The 26,236-nt window shown below is 31.4% G+C and overlaps 4 protein-coding genes across 5 annotated transcripts; 2 read left to right on the top strand and 2 right to left on the bottom strand.

Annotated features, from left to right (window-relative positions):
- Nucleotides 1-377: 377 nt before the first annotated feature.
- Nucleotides 378-6,838, top strand: LOC126772414 (sialomucin core protein 24). Of its 2 annotated transcripts, none has more exons than XM_050492784.1 (3): nucleotides 378-559; nucleotides 5,187-5,625; nucleotides 5,752-6,838. In XM_050492784.1, exons 1-3 carry the CDS (start codon nucleotides 490-492, stop codon nucleotides 5,867-5,869), a joined length of 627 nt encoding a protein of 208 aa, XP_050348741.1. In that variant the 5' UTR covers nucleotides 378-489; the 3' UTR covers nucleotides 5,870-6,838. The 2 variants fall into 2 exon arrangements, with proteins under 2 accessions (XP_050348741.1, XP_050348742.1); XM_050492785.1 differs by having other exon boundaries at nucleotides 5,190-5,625.
- Nucleotides 6,839-7,953: 1,115 nt separating this feature from the next.
- On the bottom strand, nucleotides 7,954-10,402 carry LOC126772338 (crossover junction endonuclease MUS81). The gene is made up of 3 exons (XM_050492667.1): nucleotides 9,343-10,402; nucleotides 8,798-9,221; nucleotides 7,954-8,423 (listed from the first exon to the last, which is right to left on the bottom strand). Exons 1-3 carry the CDS (start codon nucleotides 10,311-10,313, stop codon nucleotides 8,085-8,087), a joined length of 1,734 nt encoding a protein of 577 aa, XP_050348624.1. The 5' UTR covers nucleotides 10,314-10,402; the 3' UTR covers nucleotides 7,954-8,084.
- Nucleotides 10,403-10,805: 403 nt separating this feature from the next.
- On the top strand, nucleotides 10,806-19,184 carry LOC126772309 (RNA polymerase-associated protein CTR9 homolog). The gene is made up of 19 exons (XM_050492606.1): nucleotides 10,806-10,974; nucleotides 11,056-11,154; nucleotides 11,277-11,516; nucleotides 11,676-11,944; nucleotides 12,894-13,089; nucleotides 13,310-13,537; nucleotides 13,617-13,823; nucleotides 14,366-14,520; nucleotides 14,772-14,942; nucleotides 15,505-15,719; nucleotides 16,077-16,234; nucleotides 16,335-16,463; nucleotides 16,591-16,853; nucleotides 16,919-17,150; nucleotides 17,327-17,532; nucleotides 17,659-17,782; nucleotides 18,045-18,280; nucleotides 18,383-18,625; nucleotides 18,905-19,184. The coding sequence occupies exons 1-19, from the start codon at nucleotides 10,939-10,941 to the stop codon at nucleotides 19,092-19,094; spliced, it is 3,597 nt and encodes a 1,198-aa protein (XP_050348563.1). The 5' UTR covers nucleotides 10,806-10,938; the 3' UTR covers nucleotides 19,095-19,184.
- Nucleotides 19,185-20,909: 1,725 nt separating this feature from the next.
- LOC126772370 (solute carrier family 35 member F2-like) lies at nucleotides 20,910-26,011 on the bottom strand. The gene is given in 6 exon segments (XM_050492722.1): nucleotides 20,910-22,861; nucleotides 23,293-23,435; nucleotides 24,352-24,719; nucleotides 24,968-25,215; nucleotides 25,548-25,739; nucleotides 25,818-26,011. Coding segments are annotated over 6 exon segments (1,200 nt in total). The 5' UTR covers nucleotides 25,877-26,011; the 3' UTR covers nucleotides 20,910-22,671.
- Between the last annotated feature and the right edge of the window lie 225 nt (nucleotides 26,012-26,236).

The following is a 26,236-nucleotide window of genomic DNA, read 5'->3' on the forward strand; positions in this document are numbered from 1 at the left end:
CTGTCTGAATCGCGGTTTCACGGCCCCTTGGTCCATTTTTTTTTTCTCTGTCTACGCTGAATACATATTGCTTATAACTGTAGCAAAAATAATTGTTAATCCAACTTTTATTTATCGGAACATTAAATAGTTTATGATCAATAAAAGTTAGTGTCATAGCATTACTAAACATCAGTGAAAGAGATTTCAAGTGTTTTATTTCGAAAATAAAATTTTTATACAGCTAGCAACACAAGGTTAAAGAAAAAATATTTTTTTAAATCGTATGTGAAATATCGATTAGGTGACAGATAACAAACTAAATCGCTTACATTATCTGTTCTTAAAAAAATCGGTATCAATCACATCACTAGATACTAATCTTTTACATTTACATTTTACAATATTTTCTTTTTCCCACGCACTCGTGTCGGGCGTCAGTTATAGTCATAGATAGGTATACTTTTTGACGAATATTTAACTAATTAATTATATTTTTCCTTAAGAAAGATGAAGAAAATTATATTTTTGTGCCTCCTATCGCTCTCCGTTTGTCTCAGCAAACCAGCTGTAGAACAAGGTAAGATTACTAGAACAATCTGGCGTCCATCATATTATTGCGTTCTACTAATAATTTTCTCATGATCATGAATACCATGATCGAAACCAGTTTACATAATGATTACAAAAATATTACAACATTAACTGGATTTCTTATCGTTAATTAAAACAGCATCTACCTATCACTTTTTAAATGAATAGCTTGCTACTATATAAAGCAAATAGTTAAATAAAAAATGACGAATCGAAACATTTCGCCATTGTTCCAAAGAGAAAATAACGTTAACCAATTCATTGTTATCAAACTTAAAAACTGTTTCCTGATTTCTTGTTCATGTTCATGTTTTGCATTTACACTTAATTTCATAACTTTGTTTGTAATAATATTACCTGCCTGATATCTAACAAAGTAATATTTAATTTACAAAGAAGTAACGTATAAACATGTTATGAAACTTAAAAAAAAACTTCGTTTATGTAGTAACAATGTGCGTATAAAATAATTGAAAAAATTAATAAAAAGTTCATAAACCCTTTTTAATTTTTGAAATTATAAGCAATTTTTAACTCAATAATATTCGACATTTTAATAAAAGACGTTAGACGACCATTAAACATTTTTCAAACGATAAATTCGTTATTTTAATATTAATTATTCTTTAATTAAATCATGTTAAATGTATTACAAGTAAATACCCTATCATTATTCGTTATAACAATATCAAATGGTTTTGGAAAAGGAAAATTAACAATTGGATATATTTATAAATATGGAAAATTAACATTCTTTAATAGAAATTACAAAAAATATATAAACGCATTGAATTGTAAATTATACTTTGAGATGTTTTATATATTAAAGCCATAATCAGAATACCCTCACTTGTGTTGACTTTTCATTATGAAATTAAAGTGTAAAAACTGTTAACTAAAATTACTGTAAGTCCTTTAATTTAAAAATTAACAAACCATATATATTGCCATTCTTTATTTAAGGTATTAATGCTTTAAAATAAATGGTACAGAATATGATTATACTATTAAAACTTGGAAATATTCCAGTTCATAACATGTCCTTAAAAATATACTATTTTTACATAAGTATGCTATTTATATTACTTTGTATAAGTATATTTATACATTATTATTTTTTACTACTATCAGCCTAAACTTATGAAGAAGTGTGGCTGTAAGTGCAAAAGTTTTGAAATTATACAGTAACTACATCAGTGTTTCTTATTCTATTTTCAAAATAACTATTCATTTATGATTACTTATTTTAAATGAAATTTACAGGTAGATAATAAAAGTGTTCTATTTAAATATATATGTCAATTTTTTTATTATTTTTAAAAAATCTTACCCAAAACCAGGTGTCAAAGATCTTATTTCTGTGATATTTTATTTGTTTTATGTAAAAATAAGGTAAATAAACAAAGAAAATTTATAACACAATAGGCTATATTATCAATGAACAGTGAACTAAATATTCTGCTTGATTTAATTAATCGATTTTTCAGCTAACAAGCTATAATAGGGACAATTAATATAATTTGCCAACTCTGTACTGTTTGATTTCTGACCTCAATGCAAAAACTATAAATAAAATGCTAGTTTTCTTGATTGATGCGGCAATTTTTAAATTTTGATATTATTTAACAAGTTTAAGAGCCAAAATGATCCAATGGCTAGAATATTTGAATCTTAACTGAAGGTTCAAACCCAGGTAAGCACCACTGCATTTTCATGTGCTTAATTTGTATTTATAATTCATTCACGCTCGGTTGTGAAGGAAATGTGTCATGTGTGTAACCACCAACATGCATTGGAAAAGCATGGTGGAATAAGTACCAAACCTTCTCATTTAACAAATTATTCTGAGTTTGATTTAAAATTTCATCTTTATGAATATATAAGTTTATCAAAATGAATATATGCTACCGGAGTTGTCAGTTTATTACAAGCTCATATATTTTATACGTTAATAGTTTACCCAAATTAATATAAATTATATATTCAAAAAGCTACTTTTAATAAAACTAGTCAAACTTGCCTTAACCTTATTGTACCTACTTACGATTGACCAATGTGTTTTTTTTTTTATTTTTAACTGTTTTATTTTTTGTAAGTTTATGTCCTATGAATATAGTAATATATATAAATTCGAAAACTTTGAAAGTAAAATGGATTGACCTACTTAGTTTGTTTATAATTTCGCATGCTACAAGTACTTAAATACGGCTCTGTTAAACTAACGGTATATTAGTATGCAATGCAGTTAATCGTGTTATAATGTAAGATATCACACATTGCAAAGTGCCACTTGCTTGTAGGAAAAAAGACCGTCCTGTTATAGTTAGTTTTATCTAGTTTTCTTATATTTTAGAGTCGTTTTAATTGTTGTCAAATAACATTCTCGTAAGAACCATTATTTAATAGGACATCTTCTATATTGGAATAGTGCTCTATTTATTAAAGTAAAATTTAATTTAGAATATTGCTTCTTAAAGAAAATTCATTCGTTAAAACAAGTTTAATATATTTAAAAGGTTTTGTTCTGAATTCGCCGACTTTACTTTTACTCTATCAAAAATAAACAAAAATCGCAAATAGGTAAGTCGTATTCGAATACGAGTATTGTTCGCAACTTAGCGAATTCGTGTAAGTTTAAAGTATGTAATATGTTGTGTCCAACAGCCGGTTAATGCGATTCAAATAATATTTTTTATTGTGAATAAGAATTTTAACTAAAAGTTTTGCTTCAAAATATATAATAATGTTGTTGTACTTATAAAGTCTGTTCGTGGCGCTGTTTTCATGTAGATAATAAATTTGGCGTATGGCGTCAATGCTAAAATAACAAACAAATATGTTCTATTTTTTACTAAAAAGAACAATTTAAAATATAATAATACAAAATTTATTCTTTAATTTATTTTTAAAAAACTAAATAAATTATAGATTTTGTTAGCTGTATTTCGAGGACATAATATAACAAGCTTTGTCTTGTCGATCTCATATAAAAATATAATAAACGCATATAATGTAATCAAATATTATTATCGATTAGTAAAAAGGTACCAAGGTCAGTTGATGCCATAAAAATAACTTTGAATATTCTATACATATAATGTTAGTGTAAAATAACACGTAATATAATTAACATAAAATATAGTTTCTAGTATATTATCATACCAATAATAGATAGAGGTTTTTCTGGTTTGGATTATCCGATTTCACGTATAAACTATCCATTCGATTTAATTTTTTTTAGGTATAATCTATTCCAAAATATTTAAATCTTATAAATAGGTAATTAATGAAGATTGTACCTATACTCAAGGTACAATTTTCACACCATGATAGTATATGAACATGACCATGTCGGTCGGAAAGAAAATTTTCGGTTAACAAACTGTCAATACTAGATTTGTAGATTACCAAAATGTAATAATAAATGTATGAGTATTTGTTTAAAAATAGTAAATAATATACGATTTATTTAAAAATAACTATTAATATTTTCATTTCTTGGTCACAATAATAATTCTTATCTAAATAATTAATATATTTAATGCAATTAGATTAATTGCTTTTGTTTAAAATATACTCGAGCTCTTTTATTATCTATATAAATCTTGAGCTGAATGATATGCTTTATTTACTTATCTTACGCCAAAAAGGATGTAGATATTGACTATGTGAAGTCGGAAGCTTGGTGTTACTAGTTTATCTTTACTTCTTATGCGTTTATTAAATGTTTCTCATTGTTTCGACCAAAATAATCGGTTTTGTTATGAAGTTTCATTGCTTTTGTTAATTTATAACTTTATTATCAATTAAATTATAACAAATTGACGCTATCATCATTCTTAGGAACTAATTTGTTAAAACAACCTGAGGGGTATCCCTAGCACCAAGATTACAAGTCTTAAGAGATTGTAACACTTATTGAATATACCTTTATTTTACATTCTTTTTTTTTATTTAATTTTTCATAACTGTCCCAATATAAATGCTTAAAAGTCCTAAGACAATTTCAATGTTTACATATCGATTTAAAATCATACAGTGTTGTTTATAATTTCAAGTCTATAACTTCTACTACTACTAAATAAAAATTGCTTATGTATAAATCATAACCTTGTGGAATGGTGGCAAGAATGTTAGCAACATTTCCCCTTTGAATCGGAATTTCGTCTAGAGGGACGCAATGCCCTTCTGTCACCCATTGAGGCAATAATCTTATTGCATCTATGGGTGACACCTATCTAGGTGTTATATTTTTAAATACAACTTAACCTAGCTGTGACCACCTCAGCAGCTTGAAATGTAAATGAATTAGCATTATAATATTTATAATTAAGCACTGCTGTAGTTCGATAATATCTACTTTGTTTATATACAGCTAATATGTAGTAAAGAAGCCATACACTTTGTAGATATTTTAAAATAGAAATAAGTCTTGTTATGTTCCAATGAACTTACATGTAACTTATTTTCCTCTTTGTTCATCAAATACATTTTTTTCATTGCTTGTTTGTATGTTTTGAATTAATAATTAATGGCTAGTAACATATAAAAGTTTAGGATTAATTAATATTTATGGGTGTGTTAAATTTAACTAAACCTTTTTTCATCACCAGCAGCAACTCAACCTACTGCAGTGACCAACTCATCTGTAGATCCTAAAACTCAAAAAACTGATCTGACTCCGCCTGCTCATATCACAGAATCTCAAACACCTCCAAAATCTACTGCATCAACTGAACAAAAAACACCACAAAATGTACCTGAGACCCCACTTAGCACAGTTCCACCATTACCACCCAAGAACACAGACAATGCTAAGCCTACCAACGACAACAAAACAACAGATAAACAATCTACAACAAAAGAAACTACCCAAACCTCGGCAGTGACTAATGTTACCACAGAGAAAATAAACAATGATGTAAAGCCTACTGAAAAAGCCAAGGATGAGCCATCAACAGAAAAAGTTATACCTACCAAACCAACTGAAGTTCCTAAGACTACTGAAGCACCTAAGTCTGATGCCGACAAGCACATTCTTCAAGCGAGAGGGTGAGATATCCTCATATATATTTAAATCCATATAAAGAACAATAAACATGAGCAAATTGATTTTTTCGTTATATGCTTAAAATTACTATCTTGTTGCAAAATAAGAATATACCTTTATTATTTCAGGTTCGATGGAGCAAGCTTCATTGGCGGTATAATACTGACCTTGGGTCTTCTTGCTATTGGATTCATGGGATTCAAATATTACAAGAATCAAACTGAAAGAAATTACCACACTCTCTAAATATAATATTTGATTATATTCTTATCTATGTGAGTGCACTCGGCTACATTTTCCTTATATTGTAAATGTTATTTTTTACACAAGTCTTGAAGAGATTCTTTTTGTTCTATGTGCACGTAGCATATTATGTTGTCTAATCCGACAGGGTTTAATATGTAAATTGGAGTAGCTATTTCCTTAAATATGCCTAAATTGGAGGGTGGCTGGTCTAGAATTTTATTTTCTCGAATTTATTAAAAGGATATCTTATATAACCAACATTTTAGGTTATAGTGATAAGTTTTATTTTTTATTTTTGGCATTTATCTCATTCATTATTTTAACTATAAGCGATATTTGTGTATATATGTGTATCTTGATGTTTTGCCACTAAATAATATATTTTAATGTCATGAAGCTTGAAAATTGCTAAATTAGATATTAATAAATATATTATAATACTATATTTGAAATGTTTATCACATGTTTTTTAAAATGATAAAAGTTTAAAACTATTTCAAATGCAATTTAGTATTAGCATTGAATTTTGTTTTATCTGTGCCATTGTCTTTAATATTTTTTTGTAACCTAAATTTTTTAAACCACTTCAAAATATGATTCATTTGTACACCAAAACTTTAGTTGTAAGCAAATTATATATTAATAAGTAAAACTATTGTGATGATAAAAGTAAGGGTCTGAAATAATACTTTGGTTTGGCACAAACAACAAATCTCAAAAACAAAAATGAAAACTATATAAACTATCTTTAACTTTTTCTACTACTTTTTGAATCTCATTACACTGAATCTGTAAAAGTGCTTGTGCCGAACCAATTGTGCATTTTATTTTTCATGGTTTTGTAAACTTGGGAAAGTTGATTCCATCCTAAAGTGCTCTTAAATCTGAATATATATACAGATTATTCAGAAGTTATGTCACTCTGTCACAGTCAATAGTTGTGTTAATAAAGTATATATAATTAAAATGTTTAATTTTATAATTCAGTCATTAAAATTAAATAAAAGTAGACTTTATTCTTTAATAACACAAGATTTATTTTTGTCTTAACATAGACCTCCTATTGTGTAAACAATCTTGTCAAAGTCAAAAATCTTTATTCAATATAGAAGCGTTACATTTGCTTATTGACTATCGTAAATCTACCACCGGTTCGGAAATAAACACCTCAGACCTGAGAAGAACCGGCGAAAGAAACTCGGCGGGGTTTTTTTATATCTCATTCCTTTAGAAAGAAGTGCAATACATATACAACACTAGCCAAATTATATATACCTTTTTTTAATTTGAGATAACCTGGAGGCGATCGTTTCATTTCCAGGGTGTGCAATCATTTAAAAAGTTATCGGATGTGTAATATTCTTTAGCACACAAGTGTTCCTTAACTTGTGTTTCTATATCCTAAGCAAATTGCAATTTAAGCTCAGATTTTTATATGAAATTGAGATTGACAAATTCTTTGCACTCAAAATGCAGATAATGAAACTACAATCCTACTATCTAAACCTATAATCCTAGATTAAATTAATACATTGATCACTTTGTGGTACGGCTTTTGTACAAGCTTGCTGGCTCACCAACCACTTGTCACATATTCTACCGTCAAGAAGTAATATTCCAGCAAGCCTTACCCGACGTCCCCTTTGCTTTCCTACGGTGTGGGAGGTCAGGTATTAGCCATAAAAAAGTATCAGTAAGGTAAAAAAAACTTGTCACTTCTTAGAGAAATCATACACGTAGTCCTTATCTGTACTTAGAAATGATTTGTCCTGATTAACAACACACAGTCAAAATTACAGACTCAAAAAGGCTCAGATTTTGAACATAGTTTTTTTATAACATAAGTAAAAAACAAGTTTGAATATACTCATGGTGAAACATAGTATGTGACAGAGCTTTTATTGTTAACAAGGGAAAGCATACTAAGATATCAGAAAATATAGATTAATATAATCAGATAACAATTATCTTCTATCATAGTTTGTTATAAACAAGCAGATGATTATCTGCTTATATTTTAACAACAATTATTATTTTATAAAAACTATACATAGTGGTAATAAAAATATAAATGATTTCTCATTTAGTTTATTAAAATATATAAAATACAGTCTTGATTTTTATAAGATAAGCACATGTTATATGCTACAATATGCTAAAATGTTTACATATAAAATATTACTCTTTACAACATAATTTCATTTGAAAGTAAGATTCAGCTAATAATTTCAAATTTAAATAGTTGGTATACAGTTTTGCTCACACTAGGCCCTACATTTCGAGTTGTTACTCCACATTTTAAGTTAGCTAATAATATTTCTCCCTCCTTCTCTGTACAAAGTTTATATGCCTTTATCAGAGATATTGGAGTTTTATACACATTAGTAATTGCCAAAGCCTTTTCAACGGAGACACCTTTTATTTGAAGAAGTAGTTTTATAAATGTATCTGTTACTGAAAGTGGCTTATTTTTTATTGAAGACTTATTGAAGAACTCAAATGTCATAAGTATATCATTATATGATTCTTTGTTATGTCCTTTTAATCTTTTGTCCTGGAAATGAAAATAAATATTAATATAAATCATTAAAAGAGCTAAGCACATCATATATAACATACAATAAGATTTATTGAGCCGAGATGGCCCAGTGGTAAGAACGTGTGAATCTTAACCGATGATCGTGGGTTCAAACCCTTGTTAATTTGTGATTAAATTCATCTCGTGCTTTACGGTGAAGGAAAACATCGTGAGGAAACCTGCATGTGTTTAATTTCACTGAAATTCTGCCACATGTGTATTCCACCAACCCGCATTGGAGCAGCGTGGTGGAATAAGCTCCAAACCTTCTCCTCAAAAAGAGGAGAGGAGGCCTTTAGCCCAGCAGTGGGACATTCACAGGCTGTTACGGGAAGATTTATTAAAAATACCTTAAACTCAAATGTTAATCTTAAAGTCATCATAGCTAAAAATCTAGCTGAATGAGTCAGAGACTCAGTCACATGGACCTTGAAATTGTCTTGAACTCTGGTATTTGCCAAACCCTGCATCAAAGTCTGTACAGGTAAGCCTACATATTTGTTTTTTCCATAACTTTCCACCATATAAATTACATGCTTTAATCCACACTTCCTCAGTCTAAATTTTTGCTCATGGAATCTTCCATCCTTAATACTAGCACCCAAATCATCCATTCTTTTTCTTTCAACAACATATGGAAGGACCAATTCTTGGTTACTGGTTTTATGCCGAGCCACCCAGGTGAAGTCTCCAACTTTTAAACTGCGGTATTCATGTTTCAAATCAGGGAATTTATTAAACTCTGCCACTGTAGGGTCATTCTTTTTGGACAACCTGAAATACTAGAAAATTGATTTTATATCTAAATATTAATTTGGAGTACAGCAACATTTTTGTTCACAGAAAAACATGTAAATTTATAGTAAAAAAATATAAATATTGAAAATAAACCCACCCACTAGTTTCGTTTTTGTCAATTAGTAGTATGATATTGAAAGTGCCAGCATCCATTACTATCAATTGTTGTTCTAAGTCAGCTATTTGCTCATCTAGCATATTGTTTTTTATTAAATCTATATTCTCAGAAACATAATCTGTTTTAGAACTATGTTCTTCAAGCACTATTACTTCATTTTCTATATTCTGAGATGCTACAGTACCATATGATTGATCTTTAAAAATAATATCATTAACAGATGGCATATTTTGAGTATCGCATAAAAGTTCATTAGCTACTAATATACCCAAATCAGTCAAAAAGTATTGACATTTTTTACTTCCAGTTTTTTTTACTAAGCCTTTCGCTATTAATCTGCTCATATTTGACCATGCAGTATAAAAAGATTCTGGTTTTGGTCTGGTAAAAGATTCATCACAATATCTTTGTGCTTTTTCAATTAATTCATCTTTATTGAGTGACTCTGTAGTGCTACATGTTGTATGATCTAATAGACCCATCAAGATAGCATAGCCTCCAGAACGAAAAACTGGTTTGTATTTAATATGATTTTTTCTGTGTCTTGGATTGGGATTAACATTGCTAGAGAGAGTTTCTGATGGTTTATTCTTTTCTATAGGTAGACTAGGCGAAATTACTGCATATTTTTTTCTGGGCGGTGATGATATGTTAACAATTCCGTTTGGGGAGGAGTTCGAGGTAACTTTATTTAAATTTTTATATTCTTCCAAGCGTTTGTCAAGGAATAAGCACAAACGTTTATCGAATCCTTTTAATATAGCACACTCTGCTCCAGATTGTAAAGGCAATGGATATTTTGATATAGAATCCAAAGCTTCCTTCAGAATGTTTCCAAGTTTACTCTTTTTTTGTAGAGCTTGTTCGTATAATTCCTCTAGCCAGTCCTGAAACAATGGATTAGGTCTGGCTCTTTTAAAAGTTATTCTTTTGCCCTCCACAAGACTCATTCTTGAAATTAACAGTTAAAAAGAAATATTAAAATTGCACATGTGTTGTAAATTATAATGTTATTCGTTCATTTATATTTAATACATAATCATTGTTTTACATCTTATAAACAATTAAAGTAAGAGGTAACATAAATTCATACTTTGTCAGATGTCAACTTAACTTTTAAATTAGTGTTGCACCGTGTATAGTTTTTCATAAGCGGTAAACTAAAAATAGTAATAATATCGATTGTACATCGTGTCCTAAAAATATTGATGTTCTTGATTATCATCCGTATACCCATATCGAATAAGACTATTATTAGAAATTAAGAAGAATTTTAATTATGTTTCATTTATGGGTTGCAAACAAAATATGCGATATATTCATGAAACATAAACGAGGAAAGGCAAGCGTAAGATTTGTTATGACTGGAAATATGCGAATGTACATTGGCAACACTAACTTAGACAAAAGTTGAAATAGTTAATTTAATCTGTTACCGAATCTTCTATTCCTTCAATGAATGTGTGACGGTGACAATAATATTAAATGTTGTTGCTTGAAGTTGTAATAATCGATTTATTTAACACTACAATGTTTTATTTGTGAGAAAGTGAATTGCTATAGCAAACCATCAAAATGTCGCTCGAAATACCGTTAATGAGTACTGATGAGGTGAGATATTAAAGTGATACGACGCGGTTTTTCTTATATATAATGTCAATCGCGTAATTAATTTTCTTACTATTTATACAGGTAATAGAGTTGGATCCGGAACAACTCCCGTCTGGAGATGAAGTGCTCAGTATTTTACAACAAGAACGATCCCAACTTAATGTCTGGATCAATGTTGCGGTAAGATCAATTTAACCTCCAGAAAATTAGCGTCAACATTTATTTCAAAATGAAATCATTGATAAATCAATCTCCGACGATAGATACGATAATGCCTTATTTATTATGGATTTTGTTTTCAGCTTGCTTATTATAAACAAAAGAAAATCAATGATTTTCTTAAAATACTGGAAGCATCTCGAGTGGATGCGAATATTGACTATAGGGAGTTTGAGCGTGACCAAATGCGTGCCCTGGATATGTTGGCTGCATATTATGTTCAGGAAGCGAATAAGGAGAAGTCAAAGGACAAGAAAAAAGAGCTATTCACTAAAGCAACACTGCTTTATACTATGGCAGACAAAATTATAATGTATGATCAGGTAATTACGAATATATTACTTAATAAAATAAAATCAATACTGTAGAGATGTTTGACCATTTTAGTTTATTAATAATACACAATATAAATTGATAAAAAAACACTTGTTTTACTGTCACATTGTATTGCAATTGCATTGTTTATTTTTATGATGTTTTAGAACCATCTCCTTGGTCGTGCTTACTTTTGTCTACTCGAAGGTGACAAAATGGGACAGGCTGACACTCAGTTTAATTTTGTATTAAACCAATCTCCTAACAATGTGCCATCATTACTTGGCAAAGCCTGTATTGCATTCAATAGAAAGGACTACAGAGGAGCTTTAGCATTCTATAAGAAGGCGCTCAGAACAAATCCAAATAGTCCAGCGGCCTTACGTCTTGGAATGGGACATTGTTTTATGAAGTTAAATAATCAGGAAAAAGCTAGGTAAATAATTAATTGAATAAAAAATGGAACCATCTTTTAAATTTTATGATTTATAAATGTATTATTTATCAAATAAGAAATTTTTAATAGCAAAAGTTAGTATCATCAATTACTATTTTCTTTCTCATTTCTTTGTTGCAGTGAGATTACCGCTTTAATCTCCATCTCTTGTCTTATGTGACTAAGGAGTCTTTTTATGTGTACAAACATGCATAATATCATCTTTTTTATCATATAATATAACATTGGTATAACTTGTTAGCTCATCTTGTAATGACATACCATATCATGACCAATGTGTTTTCTTTTAGCTTTACTGGCATCTCCTCTTATATGCTATTTCGTATTCTAAACATTCTTATTACTTCCACATCAATATTCTCTTTTGGTCTAACATTCGGGTTCATTCAGAACATTAGCAGTATTACAAATTTTTTAAACTCAAAGGGTATCTAAGTTAATCCTGAACAAATTCCATACTTCCCTGCTCATATATTTTACTGAATATAAATTTTATGCATTTAAAAACATTAAACATAACATTAAAATATATTCTATACTTATACTAAATTTTGTTCTAACAATACCCATGAAACCTATATAGAATAATTTTAATTTGATAATTAATTCTGATGCACCAAGAGACTACAACTCTTAAGTGTGTTTGAAGTAGGAGCCTAACACTGACTTGTCGCCCACCTATTATTAATTTATGTCCAATTGTATAATATAACCTTAAACAAGATTTATTTGTCTGAACTATATATTGCTACATTATTTTTGTGGTTAGTAATAAACACTGCTCAATATAGAAGAGAAAGGAACAACAACTTTTAAGCTTAAAACAAGACCATAATAACAATTTATAAATTAGTAATATTGTAAAACTCTAGTAATTATGCTCATAATTTAATAACATTTTTTTTCTGATTTTTTTATTTTATTTTAGAATGGCTTTTGAAAGAGCCCTACAACTAGATCCTCAGTGTGTTGGGGCATTAGTAGGACTATCTATTTTGAAACTAAACTTACAAGAAAGTGAATCTAACAAAATGGCTGTCATCATGTTGTCAAAGGCTTATGCTATTGACCTTAAGAACCCAATGGTGCTTAACCATTTAGCTAACCACTTCTTTTTTAAAAAGGTAATATTTAAAAAAATGATTATGTATTTCTTCAACTTTTTTTAACTTATATGATATTATGTATAAAATATTGGAGCATGTTAAAACTATGTCTTCAATTATTGATTATAATATTTGTTTATATAAAATTTATAGAGCAAATTTACATATTCAATTAGTCATATAATAATTATTGATTTTGTCTCTACAACTACTATATATACAACTGACTTATTAACAGGATTACAACAAAGTGCAACATCTAGCTCTTCACGCCTTTCACAATACAGAGAATGAAGCAATGCGAGCAGAGAGTTGTCATCATTTAGCAAGAGCGTTTCATGCTCAAGGCGATTGTGTACAAGCTTTCCAGTATTACTATCAGGCAACTCAGTTTGCACCACCAAATTTTGTGCTGCCGCATTACGGCTTAGGACAAATGTATATTTACAGAGGAGACACTGAGAATGTAAGTTTGATTTAATCATTATTATTTTTAAAGTTTCATTGCTTAATTTTCGTGTCTAATAAAATATATCACACACCAGGCTGCTCAGTGTTTTGAAAAAGTTCTCAAAGCCCAACCAGGGAATTATGAAACTATGAAGATCCTAGGATCCCTGTATGCAAATTCTCCATCTCAATTACAAAGAGATATTGCTAGACAACATTTGAAGAAGGTCACTGAACAGTTTCCAGATGATGTAGAAGCTTGGATTGAGTTGGCTCAAATATTAGAACAGAACGACTTGCAGGTGTGATGGTTTAATAAATATTGTTATAACTTTATGCATATAGTTAGTGTATGGTGATTGATCATTGTAATTCTTTATATAATTTTAAAATATATAATTGACAAAATATGCATTGTTGCATTATACTACCGTACCGTAACAGCCCGTGAATGTCCCACTACTGAGGACTCCTCTCCTCTTTTTGAGGAAAAGGAGCTTATTCCACCACGCTGCTCCAATGTGGGTTGTTGGAATACACATGTGGCAGAATTTCAGTGAAATTAGACACATGCAGGTGTTCTCATGATGTTTTCCTTCACCGTAAAGCACAAGATGAATTATAATCACAAATTAAGCACATGAAAATTCAGTGGTGCTTGCCCGGGTTTGAACCCACGATCATCAGTTAAGATTCACGCGTTCTTACCACTGCCATCTTGGTTTGACTGTTGCCACATAATTAGACTTTATTATTAAGATTTAAAAAAGAGATTAGCATGACAACTTATTGAGTATTTATTTATTTAATTATTCCCTTTAACAAAGATCATTTATTAATATAGGGCTCCCTAAATGCATACTCCACTGCAATGAAGATTCTCAAAGAAAAGGTGAATGCAGATATTCCAGCTGAAATATTGAACAATGTTGCAGCGTTACACTATAGACTTGGAAATTTATCTGAAGCAAAAAAATATCTCGAAGATGCTTTAGAGAGGTAACATCAAGTTATTTCGTTTATTAATTCAATTACCTAATATTTTTTTAATGTAATTATCTATTTCAAATTTTGATTTATAAATCATTATATATTGTTTGATTTTCAAAGTGTTCAAAACTAATTTTTATATTTCTTTTAGCTCAAGAGATAGATTTAATTTTTATAATATTCTTTCTTTCTCTCTCTATCTCAGTGTGTATGAATAAATAAGACAATAGAATTTTTATTGTTTCTTTTTTAACCAACAGAGAAAAAGTTGATGCAGAAACATTGGATGCACAGTACTATAATTCAATTGCAGTTACAACTATGTACAATCTAGCACGACTCAATGAAGCACTCTGTGTATATAATAAAGCTGAAAAATTATATAAGGATATATTGAAGGAACATCCTAACTATATTGACTGTTATTTAAGGTAAGTTACTCAGCAAATAATTTATCTTTATATACATTAATTATTTTTTTATTAACTCATCATTTTTTTATGCGTATCTCATAAATCTTGCATTGTTCAATGCAAGATACGAATGAGTTCAATTCCCAGGTCGGGCCAATAAAAAGTTATTGGGTTTTTCTGTCAGAAAATTCTCAGTAGCAGCCCGGAGTCTGAAAGTTGGAAGTGTTTACATTCCCATGCCTCGGAAAGCAAAGTAAAGCCGTTGGTCCTGCGCCTGAACTCTTTCCGGTCGTGTCGGATTGCCGAACTACCGGATTATGAGAGTTAGGGAATAGAGAGTGCACATGTCTTTGCGCACACACTAGTGCACTATAATATCTCCTGCATAGTTGGCTAATCTCTCTTGAGATTGGCTGCCGTCCCGGAATCGGTCACTCGAAAGGACATAATAATTATTATTGTATTATGTAGTATATATAAGCATTTTGGTCCTAACAGGTCCAATGTTATGATAGACTCTGCACCATTAAGTATTACCATTACCTAAAATAATAAATATAAAACAAAATACTATTTTCAGATTGGGCTGTATGGCTCGTGACAAGGGACAAATCTATGAAGCCTCTGATTGGTTCAAGGAAGCTCTTAAAGTAAACACAGAACATCCGGACACCTGGTCTCTCCTGGGAAATTTGCATTTAGCACAACAGGAGTGGGGGCCGGGACAGAAGAAATTCGAAAGGATTCTGCAAAATTCTTCTACCTCTAGTGATGCTTATTCACTCATTGCACTTGGTGAGTTAAGGGTTTTATTTTATTAACAGTATGTTATTGTTGGTAGAAAGTAAAGGCCTTACTTATAAACATTGCTTAGCGGCTTTAACTATTTTTGAACACAGATTTATCCCTTTCTGTCATTATTGATTTGACATTCGAAAGAAGGAGATACGGCATTGTTTAACTAATCACCCGCTAAACAACGTTTATAAGCAAGGTCTTAAGACTTCTAGATGGTTATAGAAACATATTTTTACAAGGTAATTAAAAAATTTATTTAACAATTTCGATAAAAATTACTGTAAAGGATTACCAAATTTCTTTTTTAAGTTTTTACAAGTATTATTTTTGTTGCTAATATAACTATTTCTTCAGGAAATGTGTGGTTACAAACTCTGCACCAGCCGTGTCGCGAAAAAGACAAAGAGAAGCGACATCAAGAGCGGGCACTAGCTATGTATAAGCAAGTCCTCAAGAACGATCCTAAGAACATTTGGGCGGCTAATGGAATTGGATGTGTTTTGGCACATAAGGTAGTTTTAGAATTGTGAAAGTCGATATTTTTGGTACATTTTTATTAGATTTACCTTGCATATTTGTGTTTATAACTTTATTTTATTTATTGTATTATAGGGATGTATAAACGAAGCCCGTGACATTTTCGCGCAAGTACGTGAAGCGACCGCAGATTTTCCCGACGTCTGGATGAACATCGCGCACATATACGTCGAGCAGAAGCAGTACATCAATGCGATACAGATGGTAACCTTTTTTCTTATTTCTACTACTACGCCACCAAGATAATGACGAAAAAACAAACGAGCCAGTGAACCTCGCTCGTTCAATGTACACTCGGCTCGGAACTTACGAATCGAATTTCGCATTTCAGTACGAGAACTGCATCCGCAAGTTCCGCATGCAGCACGACGTGGAGTGGCTGACGTGGCTGGCGCGCGCGCAGACGCTGGCCGGCCGCGCCCGCGCCGCGCGCTCGGCGCTGCTGCGCGCGCGCCGCGTGGCGCCGCACGACGCCGCGCTGCTGCACAACACCGCGCTGGCGCTGCGCCGCCTCGCCGCGCACGTGCTCAAGGACGAGCGCTCCGAGCTGCGCGTCGTGCTGCGCGCCGTGCACGAGCTGCACGTCTCGCACAGGTGCGTCGGGCGGCGCCGCGAGGGTCGCTCGCAGGGGGCCCGTCTAACGATGTGCGTGCCCGCAGGTACTTCCAGCGACTGGCGGCGACCGCGGCGGGCGCGACGGGCGCAGCGGAGGGCGAGGGCGCGGAGCGGCGCGGCGCGGAGACCTCGGCGGCGGCGGGCGAGGCGCGCACGTGCGCCGACCTGCTGTCGCAGGCGCAGTGGCACGTGGCGCGCGCGCGGCGCCAGCACCAGGAGGAGCTCACGCTGCGCGACCGCCAGCGCGAGCAGCGCGAGGCCTTCCGCCGACAGCAGGTACTGTGCTCCGGCGTCGATCGCCCGGGACTCCTCACTTACTCCGATAAATAATCCGAGGTTTCGTCGATGCTGCGATATATGTTATTCGACTATTTATTGAACTATTAATAGATCAAAATGAACGCGACAATAGTGGCATTCGTAATAAAAATTCTTAAAAACGTTTTCTTTAGGAAGAGGAGCGCAAACGCCGGGAAGAAGAGCAAGCGAAGAGTACGGTGGAGATGTCACAGAAGCGTCTAGAATACAAAGAGAAGACCAAAAACGCTCTGCTATTCGCCGACATGCCGACTGAGAGCAAGTCTAAGGGACGAGGCAGGCGACGTGACGAGTACGTTTCGGATTCTGGAAGCGAGCCCGATAGACCCAGAGAAGAAGGGTACGTACTTATCCCTTAATTAAAGCTATTATTTAAAAATGTTTATTTAAAATAAAAGATATTTTAGATAAAAAAAAAAAATTTAAGAAAGATATAAGCCTAAATACTATATTTGATGCTTAACAGTGGTGAAGCCAAGCAGCGCAAGCGCAAACGCGACGGAGAGGGCAAGGGACGTTCGCGCAAACGACGCGACGCGCGCGCCTCCGCCAGCGACAGCGACGCACCGCGTAAGCGACCGCGCAAAAAGGTAGCGAATAAGGACAAGCGTTTTAAATACGGGTCATCATTCGATTGGGTCTACGATTACTTATTAATCTCCTGTCTGACTAACCCAATTTGATAAAGCCTTAGCATTGGTCGATTAGTTTCTCGACACCATACAGGTTATTAAAACGCAAAGTATTGTTAGATCCAATTAACATTCAATTATTAATTATGGGTTCTTACGACGATATAACACACTGAGATTCTGTAGCTTATACAAAGTACTAATAAGCTATTTATTTCAGGGCGAAAAAGGTATTGGGCGTCGAGACAAAGCGAAAATGGCTGAAGAGAAACTCAGCATGAAACAACGCGCTAAAATCGTTTCCAAGGAAACTATCTCGACGTCCGAGTCCGACTCGGACAACGAGCGAAAGTCTCGCAGTCGCAGCCGCAGTGGAAGTCGCAGCCGCAGCGGTAGTCGCAGTCCGCCTGCCACTAAAGGCAGAAAGAGAATCATGTCGGCATCGGACAGCGATAGGTAACTTAGCAACAAAATATTGTCTTAACAAATACAATAATAATGTATTGAATATTTTCATATTGAATATTCCATTTCTTAATAATTCTTTCGTTTCCAAAGGTCCCGTTCAAAGAGCCGATCGAAATCCCGTAGCCGATCGCGTTCAGGTTCAGCAAAGAGCCGCTCCAGATCCAAGAGCCGATCTAGATCAAAAAGCGGATCAAGGTCCAAGAGCCGTTCGAGGTCAAAGAGCCGTTCGAGATCGAAAAGCCGATCAAAGTCGAGGAGCAAATCTCGGTCTAAAAGCCGCTCAAGATCCAAAAGTGGTTCTCGATCCAAGAGTCCGTCTCGATCTCGTTCCAGGTAAATTTTATGACTATCTAAAATTTAATCTTACATTATTCGCAACTTCTTTTGGTAATGAATATTAAAAAAAAATTTATAATAAAAGAATAGAAATGGATATTTTAAATAGGTATTGTTGTATAGACATACACTAAATATAATCAGTTTCATTTCTTATATAACGGTAATAGTACCTACCAAAATCCATAATATTATTTGTCGAATATGTATCGTACATATTATTCGTAATATTGAAATGTTATACCAAAGGAATAAATAAAATCTTTATTTTTCTAGATCTAAAAGCCGTTCTAGATCTAAATCCAAGAGCGCTTCGAGGTCTCGTTCAAGATCTAAAAGCGGGTCTCGAAGTCGTTCCGGTTCAAGATCACATTCAGGCTCCAGGTCCAGATCAGGTTCGAGGAACTCCAGACCAGCGACACCTGAATCCAGGAAGTCTGTATCGGCGAGTGAAGATGAAGCTTAGATATTTGTGTATATATTTAGTGATATAAAATGTGTAACCTACAAGGTACCTATATTGTAATTTTCTTTCAAATACATTATCACATAAAGACCTTTGAGCTTCAATTACTACTGTGAATATAAATGATATATGCAGATTTATCTTTATCTTTCTTTTTTTATCCCCCTATTCGTTGTCTTATTTATTTATTTAAAGACTTTTTGCCTACCACATTGAGTAGTATGACAAAAATCGGACTTAATGCCTAAAGGCATTCTCTACCAGTCAACCTTTAGGCTAAGCGGAAATTCATGAAGGCGGTAATTAAGTCGAAAATATATATACATACAAATATAACAACAACAAATAATATATGAATAATATATATATTTTTTATTAGTTTATTGTTATCGTATACGTCTTACGATAACAATAAACATTGAAAATATAATAAAATCCCGCTTAAGAGTCCTTACAAGCCAGCAGTATAATTTTGAACATATGTATTGAAATAGGTAAAATGTTGCCCTTTTTAAAAACAACTACTAAATGGTCAGTTTTTATTTATTTATTTAAATTGTAATATTTCGGTAAATGGTAATATGCGGTCGGACAATTCATATCTTGCTTAAGACCTTAAGTAGCCATTAAATCGAGATATACTAATTCATACTGAAAATCCTTTCCAACAACTAATTTTTGTCTGGTACATGTTGAGCTATTTAAGTTCGGGAATGTAAAATTTTATTTCAAATTTAAGATTATTCAAATAATCTTGCTCAGGGTTGTGTTTGCATTTACTTCTAAATGTAACCTTTGATTGCGAAGCATCGCTGTCATGGTCATGGATAGACATATTATCTGATGTAGTGAATTGCAGCGAAGGTGAAGTACAATGCGGGGGAAACCGGTTAATAGGCATCTCTGTTTCCAAATTAGTCTACTACTAGGAGATAGTTATAAAGAATAACATTATTATTTTTTAATATTGTGAAGGGACTTAATATACTAAACAAGTGTTAACCATGTGTTTACATGAATTTGTAAATTATGTAAATATTTTTGTCAAACTTTTGACATTTTTTGCGTAGCAGCCGTATGTAGTGTATACGGCTGCTACGCAAAAAATGTCAAAACATTATATTTATAATTTTTTTAAATCTATTTATCCAATTTAGTTTTCGTTTGCCTTCAATTGTGTTTATGTTTACGCACCACGTGTTCGGACGCATTTTACCATATGTTGCAAATAATTCTATCCTATATTTTTCAAATTTCTCATCCATTTAACAGAAATGATTGTATTCTCTTTGCCACCTATGTCCAATGGTGAAAAGTTTCTTTGTTGTTGTTGAAATATACTTCTTTATTTTTTAATATATAATGACACAATAACAAGTTAATTTTAATTAAAATAATTAATTTCAAGTAAAATGAATCATCTATCGTAATTTTGTCTTACGTCATGATTAAATATATTTTTTAAATTAATTTAGTTACCTATGTTATTGACAAAAGCATCACAATATTGTTCTCGACCCTCGTCTACAAGAATTATAAACAAAACGATTAAATGCTTATTGGAAGTTGGAAGCCACATATGAATTTTATGAAAGTAAAGTATTTTTTAGAGCTATTTTGCCATTATGAAAAATAAAATAAGATTTTGAAATTCTTTTAAATTGCCAAGCAAGAAATACTTACTAGCTACTCCTATTATAATAGTCGACGTATTTTTTTACAGAAAATTCTGTCTAAATAAAATTATAAGGGAGTATTAGGAAATGTATAGAAATAACAACACTTAAATTCTTGAAAACATTGTATATTTCATGATCTATAAGTATATAGTGAGACAAATTTTTGACATGCAGAAACAATTATGGATAAATTCTCATTAATATATTGGTGTTATTGTTTAATATAAATTATTTAAAATAATATGTTACTATATATTATCAATTAATCTGAACCTATTTATTTATAGATACCAAATTTGTTATGTGCAATCATGATGATGTAAATGGCTTTAGATTTAAAACTAAAAAGAGGCAATTAGATAACAGTAGCATTTATATAACAAGGACTTACATTCACATTATATACAGCTGCGTCTTGTTGTTCAAGAACAAAATAAAAGTCAATAGAGGTCAATTTCAAATATTATGCAAATATTTATGAAGATAAACTGGTAATCATTGCCACTGTAATATTATCCACTATAATTACACTGGCTCACTCACTTATCACACCGAAATAGCAATACAAAGTAAGGCTGTTTGACAGTAGATAAGTAATAAGTGATTGGTACCCAGAGTAAATTGCCCATAGCTATGCATGCATACTTTTTTTTTTATATAAGAAATAAAAATATTCAAATCCATTTTATCGTTTTTAGTTAATCAATATTTCAACTAATGGACTAAATATTTAAATTGCATATTAAAATCTTACTTTTAGTAATTGAGCGTTATACATAAATCTTATATTAGACAAGCGATTACAGTAAACAATTAATTATATAACTCAATTTGAATAATATCTTTAAAATATAACATCACAATAATCTCTTAATATCAAATAAATCACAGCATGTAATAGTTTAATTCATTTTAAATCATTTGAATCTAAGAAAATAAAATATTCATTGATTTAATTGAAGACACATATTGTTAAATCTTTGGTTAAATAAAATAAATGTATGAAGCGTTCTAATTTACCTACATATTATCTTTAAAATTACACACTATTTTATACTTAAATATGTTTCATAGAAATGTAAATGCAGCTCTTGAACATGGCTGTTGAAAACAATCTTAGGTGTTTTAAAAAGTGTGCCTATTTTAAATACCACGAGAAAATATTACATATTCTATCATAGAATATTACTTAAATCTATGTAGAAACTACATTAAAATTCCATACAAACATCACTAAATCTAATTGATTAAAATTGAGTAAAAATTCGAGTATATGGCAGTTTATGTTTATATAAATTTTCAATTCGTTTATTTCCGGTTAAAATTTAATTCCAATAACAATATTGTTTTTTTTTTTTGATAGATTTTACTGTGCGCTAAATTTTATATTAACTAGTACTTTATACTTCTACAAACATTTAAAATTAAATGTCACTATTTTTTATATTTAGATTTATTAAGATACTATTAATTTATTATTAGTATAATAAATATTAAGCACAAAATAAGAATTACATATACAATTTATATTCAGACAATTTTATAACAGAATTATAAATTTATCTAAGAGTTTTAACATTCAATCTGTTCTGAACAATAATAATTAAAGTTAGGTAGATTTTATTACAAATACATACAATGAATCTAGCAAACTAACTCATCAAATTCCTTCTTGAATGAGAATATTTTAGCTAATTATATTATAACTATTAAGCGTAATCAACTGTAAATAAATATGTCTAGTCAAATTATAATTTGATTCTAGAATAAAATGAAATTATAATTCAAAAACAATATATTTGAGGCGGTTACTTGCTTTGGTCCTAAAATATGAACTTAATTATTCTTAAACTAATAATACAAATGTTAAGAAGCTATGAGATATTCAATTCAATACGTTAATTTTGAGTTGGTTCTTTAGTATTGTTTATACCATTTGAGTGTCCAATAGTGACATTACCATTTGGAACATTAGATAAGTTTGTCTGCGGCCCTCCAAGGAATGATGTAAATGTTGTATCTCTACTCATGGGGGGTTCGAGTCCCTCTGAAAGGGGAATGCAGTCCAGAGTGGGCACTGTGAACTCCCTATAAGTTAAAACATTAAAAGCTTAATATGCATATACAATTTAGATTTAAATTTTTAAAAGCATAGCTTTAGTTTTTGTTAAATATTATTATTTTTAAATATACCATATGTTTACTAAGAATTCCAAGATTAATAATATGCTTTATATTAGTAAGCATAACTAGTATGCTTTATATTATGACGAAATCCACAACTGTGCAGAGATTTCATTGAATTATTGATTTGCTATTAAGCATAAATAATCCATCCATAGTCAAAGGAATAATAAAATATAAAAATTCTGAATTAATCTAAGACATTTTATCCAAGCATGATTTATTTAAAGTATATTTCACTTTATAAATTACTACTAATGAAAGTATTAATTTTCGAATTTAGTAAACATAAAAAAAATATATAAAAATATAATATTGTATGGATGTTTACTCACATGGAGACATTATCCTGCGACTGCACAGAATCATGGATGAGTTGTGGAAGTATGGGCGCCGGCGGCGGACTCGTGGGTCGTGAACTGAACAGGAACACGCCCACCATGGCCAACAGGTAGGACAGGAAGTACAAAGCGTGAAACTAAAGGGAAACACATTAAGTCAATTTTGGATAGCAGTAAATGGACCAATGCACTGACTGGCAACTGGGATCTAAGATATTTATTCCCCTTTCCCTTAAATACAGTAGTCCGGGCTTAATAAAAAAAAAATTGATCTAAAGGGTTTTTACAACCTGAAACATTACTTAGACACTTAGTTTCTTACTTATACACTTAGTTTCTTACTTATACACTTAGTTTCTTACTTATACACTTAGTTTCTTACTTATACACTTAGTTTCTTACTTATACACTTAGTTTCTTACTTATACACTTAGTTTCTTACTTATACACTTAGTTTCAGAGAAAAGAGAGAGTGTCAGCTGTATTAGTAGTTAAATAGCTTTTTGAACTACCTTGAAGGTGAGAGCCTCATAGTATCAATCAGTGATTCTTGTATCAATTTGATCCAGTGACATGAATGAGGCTTACTCAGTGTATTTACAGGCCATATAACATCCAATCCCATGGTTGTTATTAGTCAATATAATTTCAATTTTATTACAATGCAAATCAAAATATGCTTTATTTAAGTTAGCTCTTCAATTGAAAAAGAAGTGCATAACTTTTGAATTGCAAATGCATATCCCATATTACCATACAGTATGTAGCTAATTGGGCTGTCTGTATTATTGGGATTAAGTTATAAATATTTATTTAAATTATGCTTAAATTCTAAGCTAATAACTGACATAACATATGAATTAATCACAAGTACCACTAAGATTTATATGTGCATTAGTTATATTTATCATTCAACTCATGCTGGGCACGTTAGCAATGCCAGAAAGCTTGCATTTGTAGAATAATATTTTACCACAAGCATATTAAAAAACCCAAATCGGAGCAACTTCCCTTTAAAAGAAGCAGCCCTACCCCAGCAGTAAGTCAACTTACCTTAAATTGAAATATGTACATTCCAGCAATAAGAGTGTAGTAATCTGCAGAGAGAAATGACAGATGCAGTATAATAGAGCCAGAGTCACGCAGCATAAAACTTTGTAATATTTGAAATATTGTCTGCACCCCGCAGTAACTTCCAAGCTGCACAATTGTTTCAAGTTCATACCAATTGAATGTTAATACTTCTCCAAAATCCAAGAAAAATGTTTGAGTGCAAGATAGGACACTGCCAATAAAACCCAGCAGAGCCAGGTACTCTGCACATGAATGTGTTTGGAGCATGATTTCTTGCAGCACAGTCATTACTGCATAAAGGAGTGAACCTCCTAAACAGAGCATATCTCCTACTAGTTGATTTTTACCTGAAATATTTTGAAATAATACAAATCCAAACACATCACCCCAAAATACTAATTAAATAATTTTACTAAAAATATTCTTTTCACTTGTTCGAAAATATTATTTAAAGTGCAAACTATATATATTTATATTTAGGTGATTATAATAATACCAAACATGAGTGCATAAAATAATATATTAAATGTATTTTAATTATTAACAATGAAACAAATATAGGCTTTAAGAAAAATTAAATAAAAATCAGTATTACCATCAGTAGGAGCACCCTCAACATCAGCCCACACAACACACACAACTGCCATGAGACCTAAGGTAGCACCTGCTACATGAGCCACACCCAACCTTTGACCTCTCCAAGCTCCACCTACTAGTGCAGCTCCAACTCCACTACATGCTAACAGTTGTCAGCTAAGTACTGATGTAAAACGCTGTGATAGCACTAGAAGCCAACTTGCTTCTACATCTAAAGTACATGCTATGAGAACTAGCCACCACTTTCTGTAAATATAAAATATTTTATTTTAAAATCAATGATCTTTAGAATATACTATAACCAGCACACAGCTAATTTGACACTAGCCATATTATACATTTAATAATTCATTATATTTAAATTTTGGTACTCAAATGCTATTCTACAGTTTAACATACTCTATAGCATACAATGCAATGCATGGAATATTATTTTTTTATTTGATTAATTTGTTACTATGAAGTATTATGGTTGTAGCTTCACATTTAATTAAAAACTTATGGTACATTTGCAACTTACAAATTTACTAAGAGACTTCTGGAAAGAAAGTTTGAATTTAATTTGTATAAAAACTTACTGTAATATTTTTTTAGGTCCAGTGCATAGTAGAGATGGTGTAAATAAAATAAAAAGTATTAAATAGGGTACAATAAGCTGGCCAGTAGTAGGAAATTGCCAAGTAGCACTTTGAAGTAGAGTAGTAAGAATACATTTGCCACTTAGCAGTAGAGACAATAGTTGACCCAATATTATGCAGCGCCACACTTTCCTGAAATATTATTATTTTTGTATTTCTTTATTATAAATTTGTTTTAACACAAATACGTAACAGCAAAAGATAACAAACCATCGACCCAATTCCGAAAAATAATTTTCTACTTTCTCACTAAAATTTACGTTTTCCATGACTGTAAAATATTAATCCGCTTCTTTTATATAAATACGAATCTTGTAAGTATGAATTGCATATAATAAGTAAATAAACCATAGGAATTTGCCATAATTAACTACAAACGGGCTAGGGCTACCTCAAAAGCAAAACAATTATTTGACATATTACGTTCGGAAATATTTAAGGTAGGTAATGTATGTTACAGCAACATTGTCAGAGTATAAAAGTAATGTAATCACTAGATTTTCGTGCGACTCATTGTTTGTCATAATAATCTATTTTTATTTATAAAAAAACATTTTTTGAAAAATATTCTTCAATTCTTAATTTGTTCAACTTATATTACCAAAAGTAATTATTATTTTAGTAGTAAA

This window comes from Nymphalis io, chromosome 12, assembly GCF_905147045.1.
Source record: "Nymphalis io chromosome 12, ilAglIoxx1.1, whole genome shotgun sequence".
Lineage (NCBI taxonomy): Eukaryota > Metazoa > Arthropoda > Insecta > Lepidoptera > Nymphalidae > Nymphalis > Nymphalis io.

Excerpts from the sequence above, each read along its gene's own strand:
- LOC126772414 (XM_050492784.1), top strand. The coding sequence starts at position 490 with ATGAAGAAAATTATATTTTTGTGCCTCCTATCGCTCTCCGTTTGTCTC. Across the intron at positions 560-5,186 it reads CAAACCAGCTGTAGAACAAG|CAGCAACTCAACCTACTGCA; the intron begins GTAAGATTACTA and ends TTTCATCACCAG. Across the intron at positions 5,626-5,751 it reads CACATTCTTCAAGCGAGAGG|GTTCGATGGAGCAAGCTTCA; the intron begins GTGAGATATCCT and ends TTATTATTTCAG.
- LOC126772338 (XM_050492667.1), bottom strand. The coding sequence starts at position 10,313 with ATGAGTCTTGTGGAGGGCAAAAGAATAACTTTTAAAAGAGCCAGACCT. Across the intron at positions 9,222-9,342 it reads GACAAAAACGAAACTAGTGG|GTTGTCCAAAAAGAATGACC; the intron begins GTGGGTTTATTT and ends CTAGTATTTCAG. Across the intron at positions 8,424-8,797 it reads GATTAACATTTGAGTTTAAG|GACAAAAGATTAAAAGGACA; the intron begins GTATTTTTAATA and ends TTTCATTTCCAG.
- LOC126772309 (XM_050492606.1), top strand. The coding sequence starts at position 10,939 with ATGTCGCTCGAAATACCGTTAATGAGTACTGATGAG. Across the intron at positions 14,521-14,771 it reads CTCGAAGATGCTTTAGAGAG|AGAAAAAGTTGATGCAGAAA; the intron begins GTAACATCAAGT and ends TTTAACCAACAG. Across the intron at positions 14,943-15,504 it reads TATATTGACTGTTATTTAAG|ATTGGGCTGTATGGCTCGTG; the intron begins GTAAGTTACTCA and ends TACTATTTTCAG.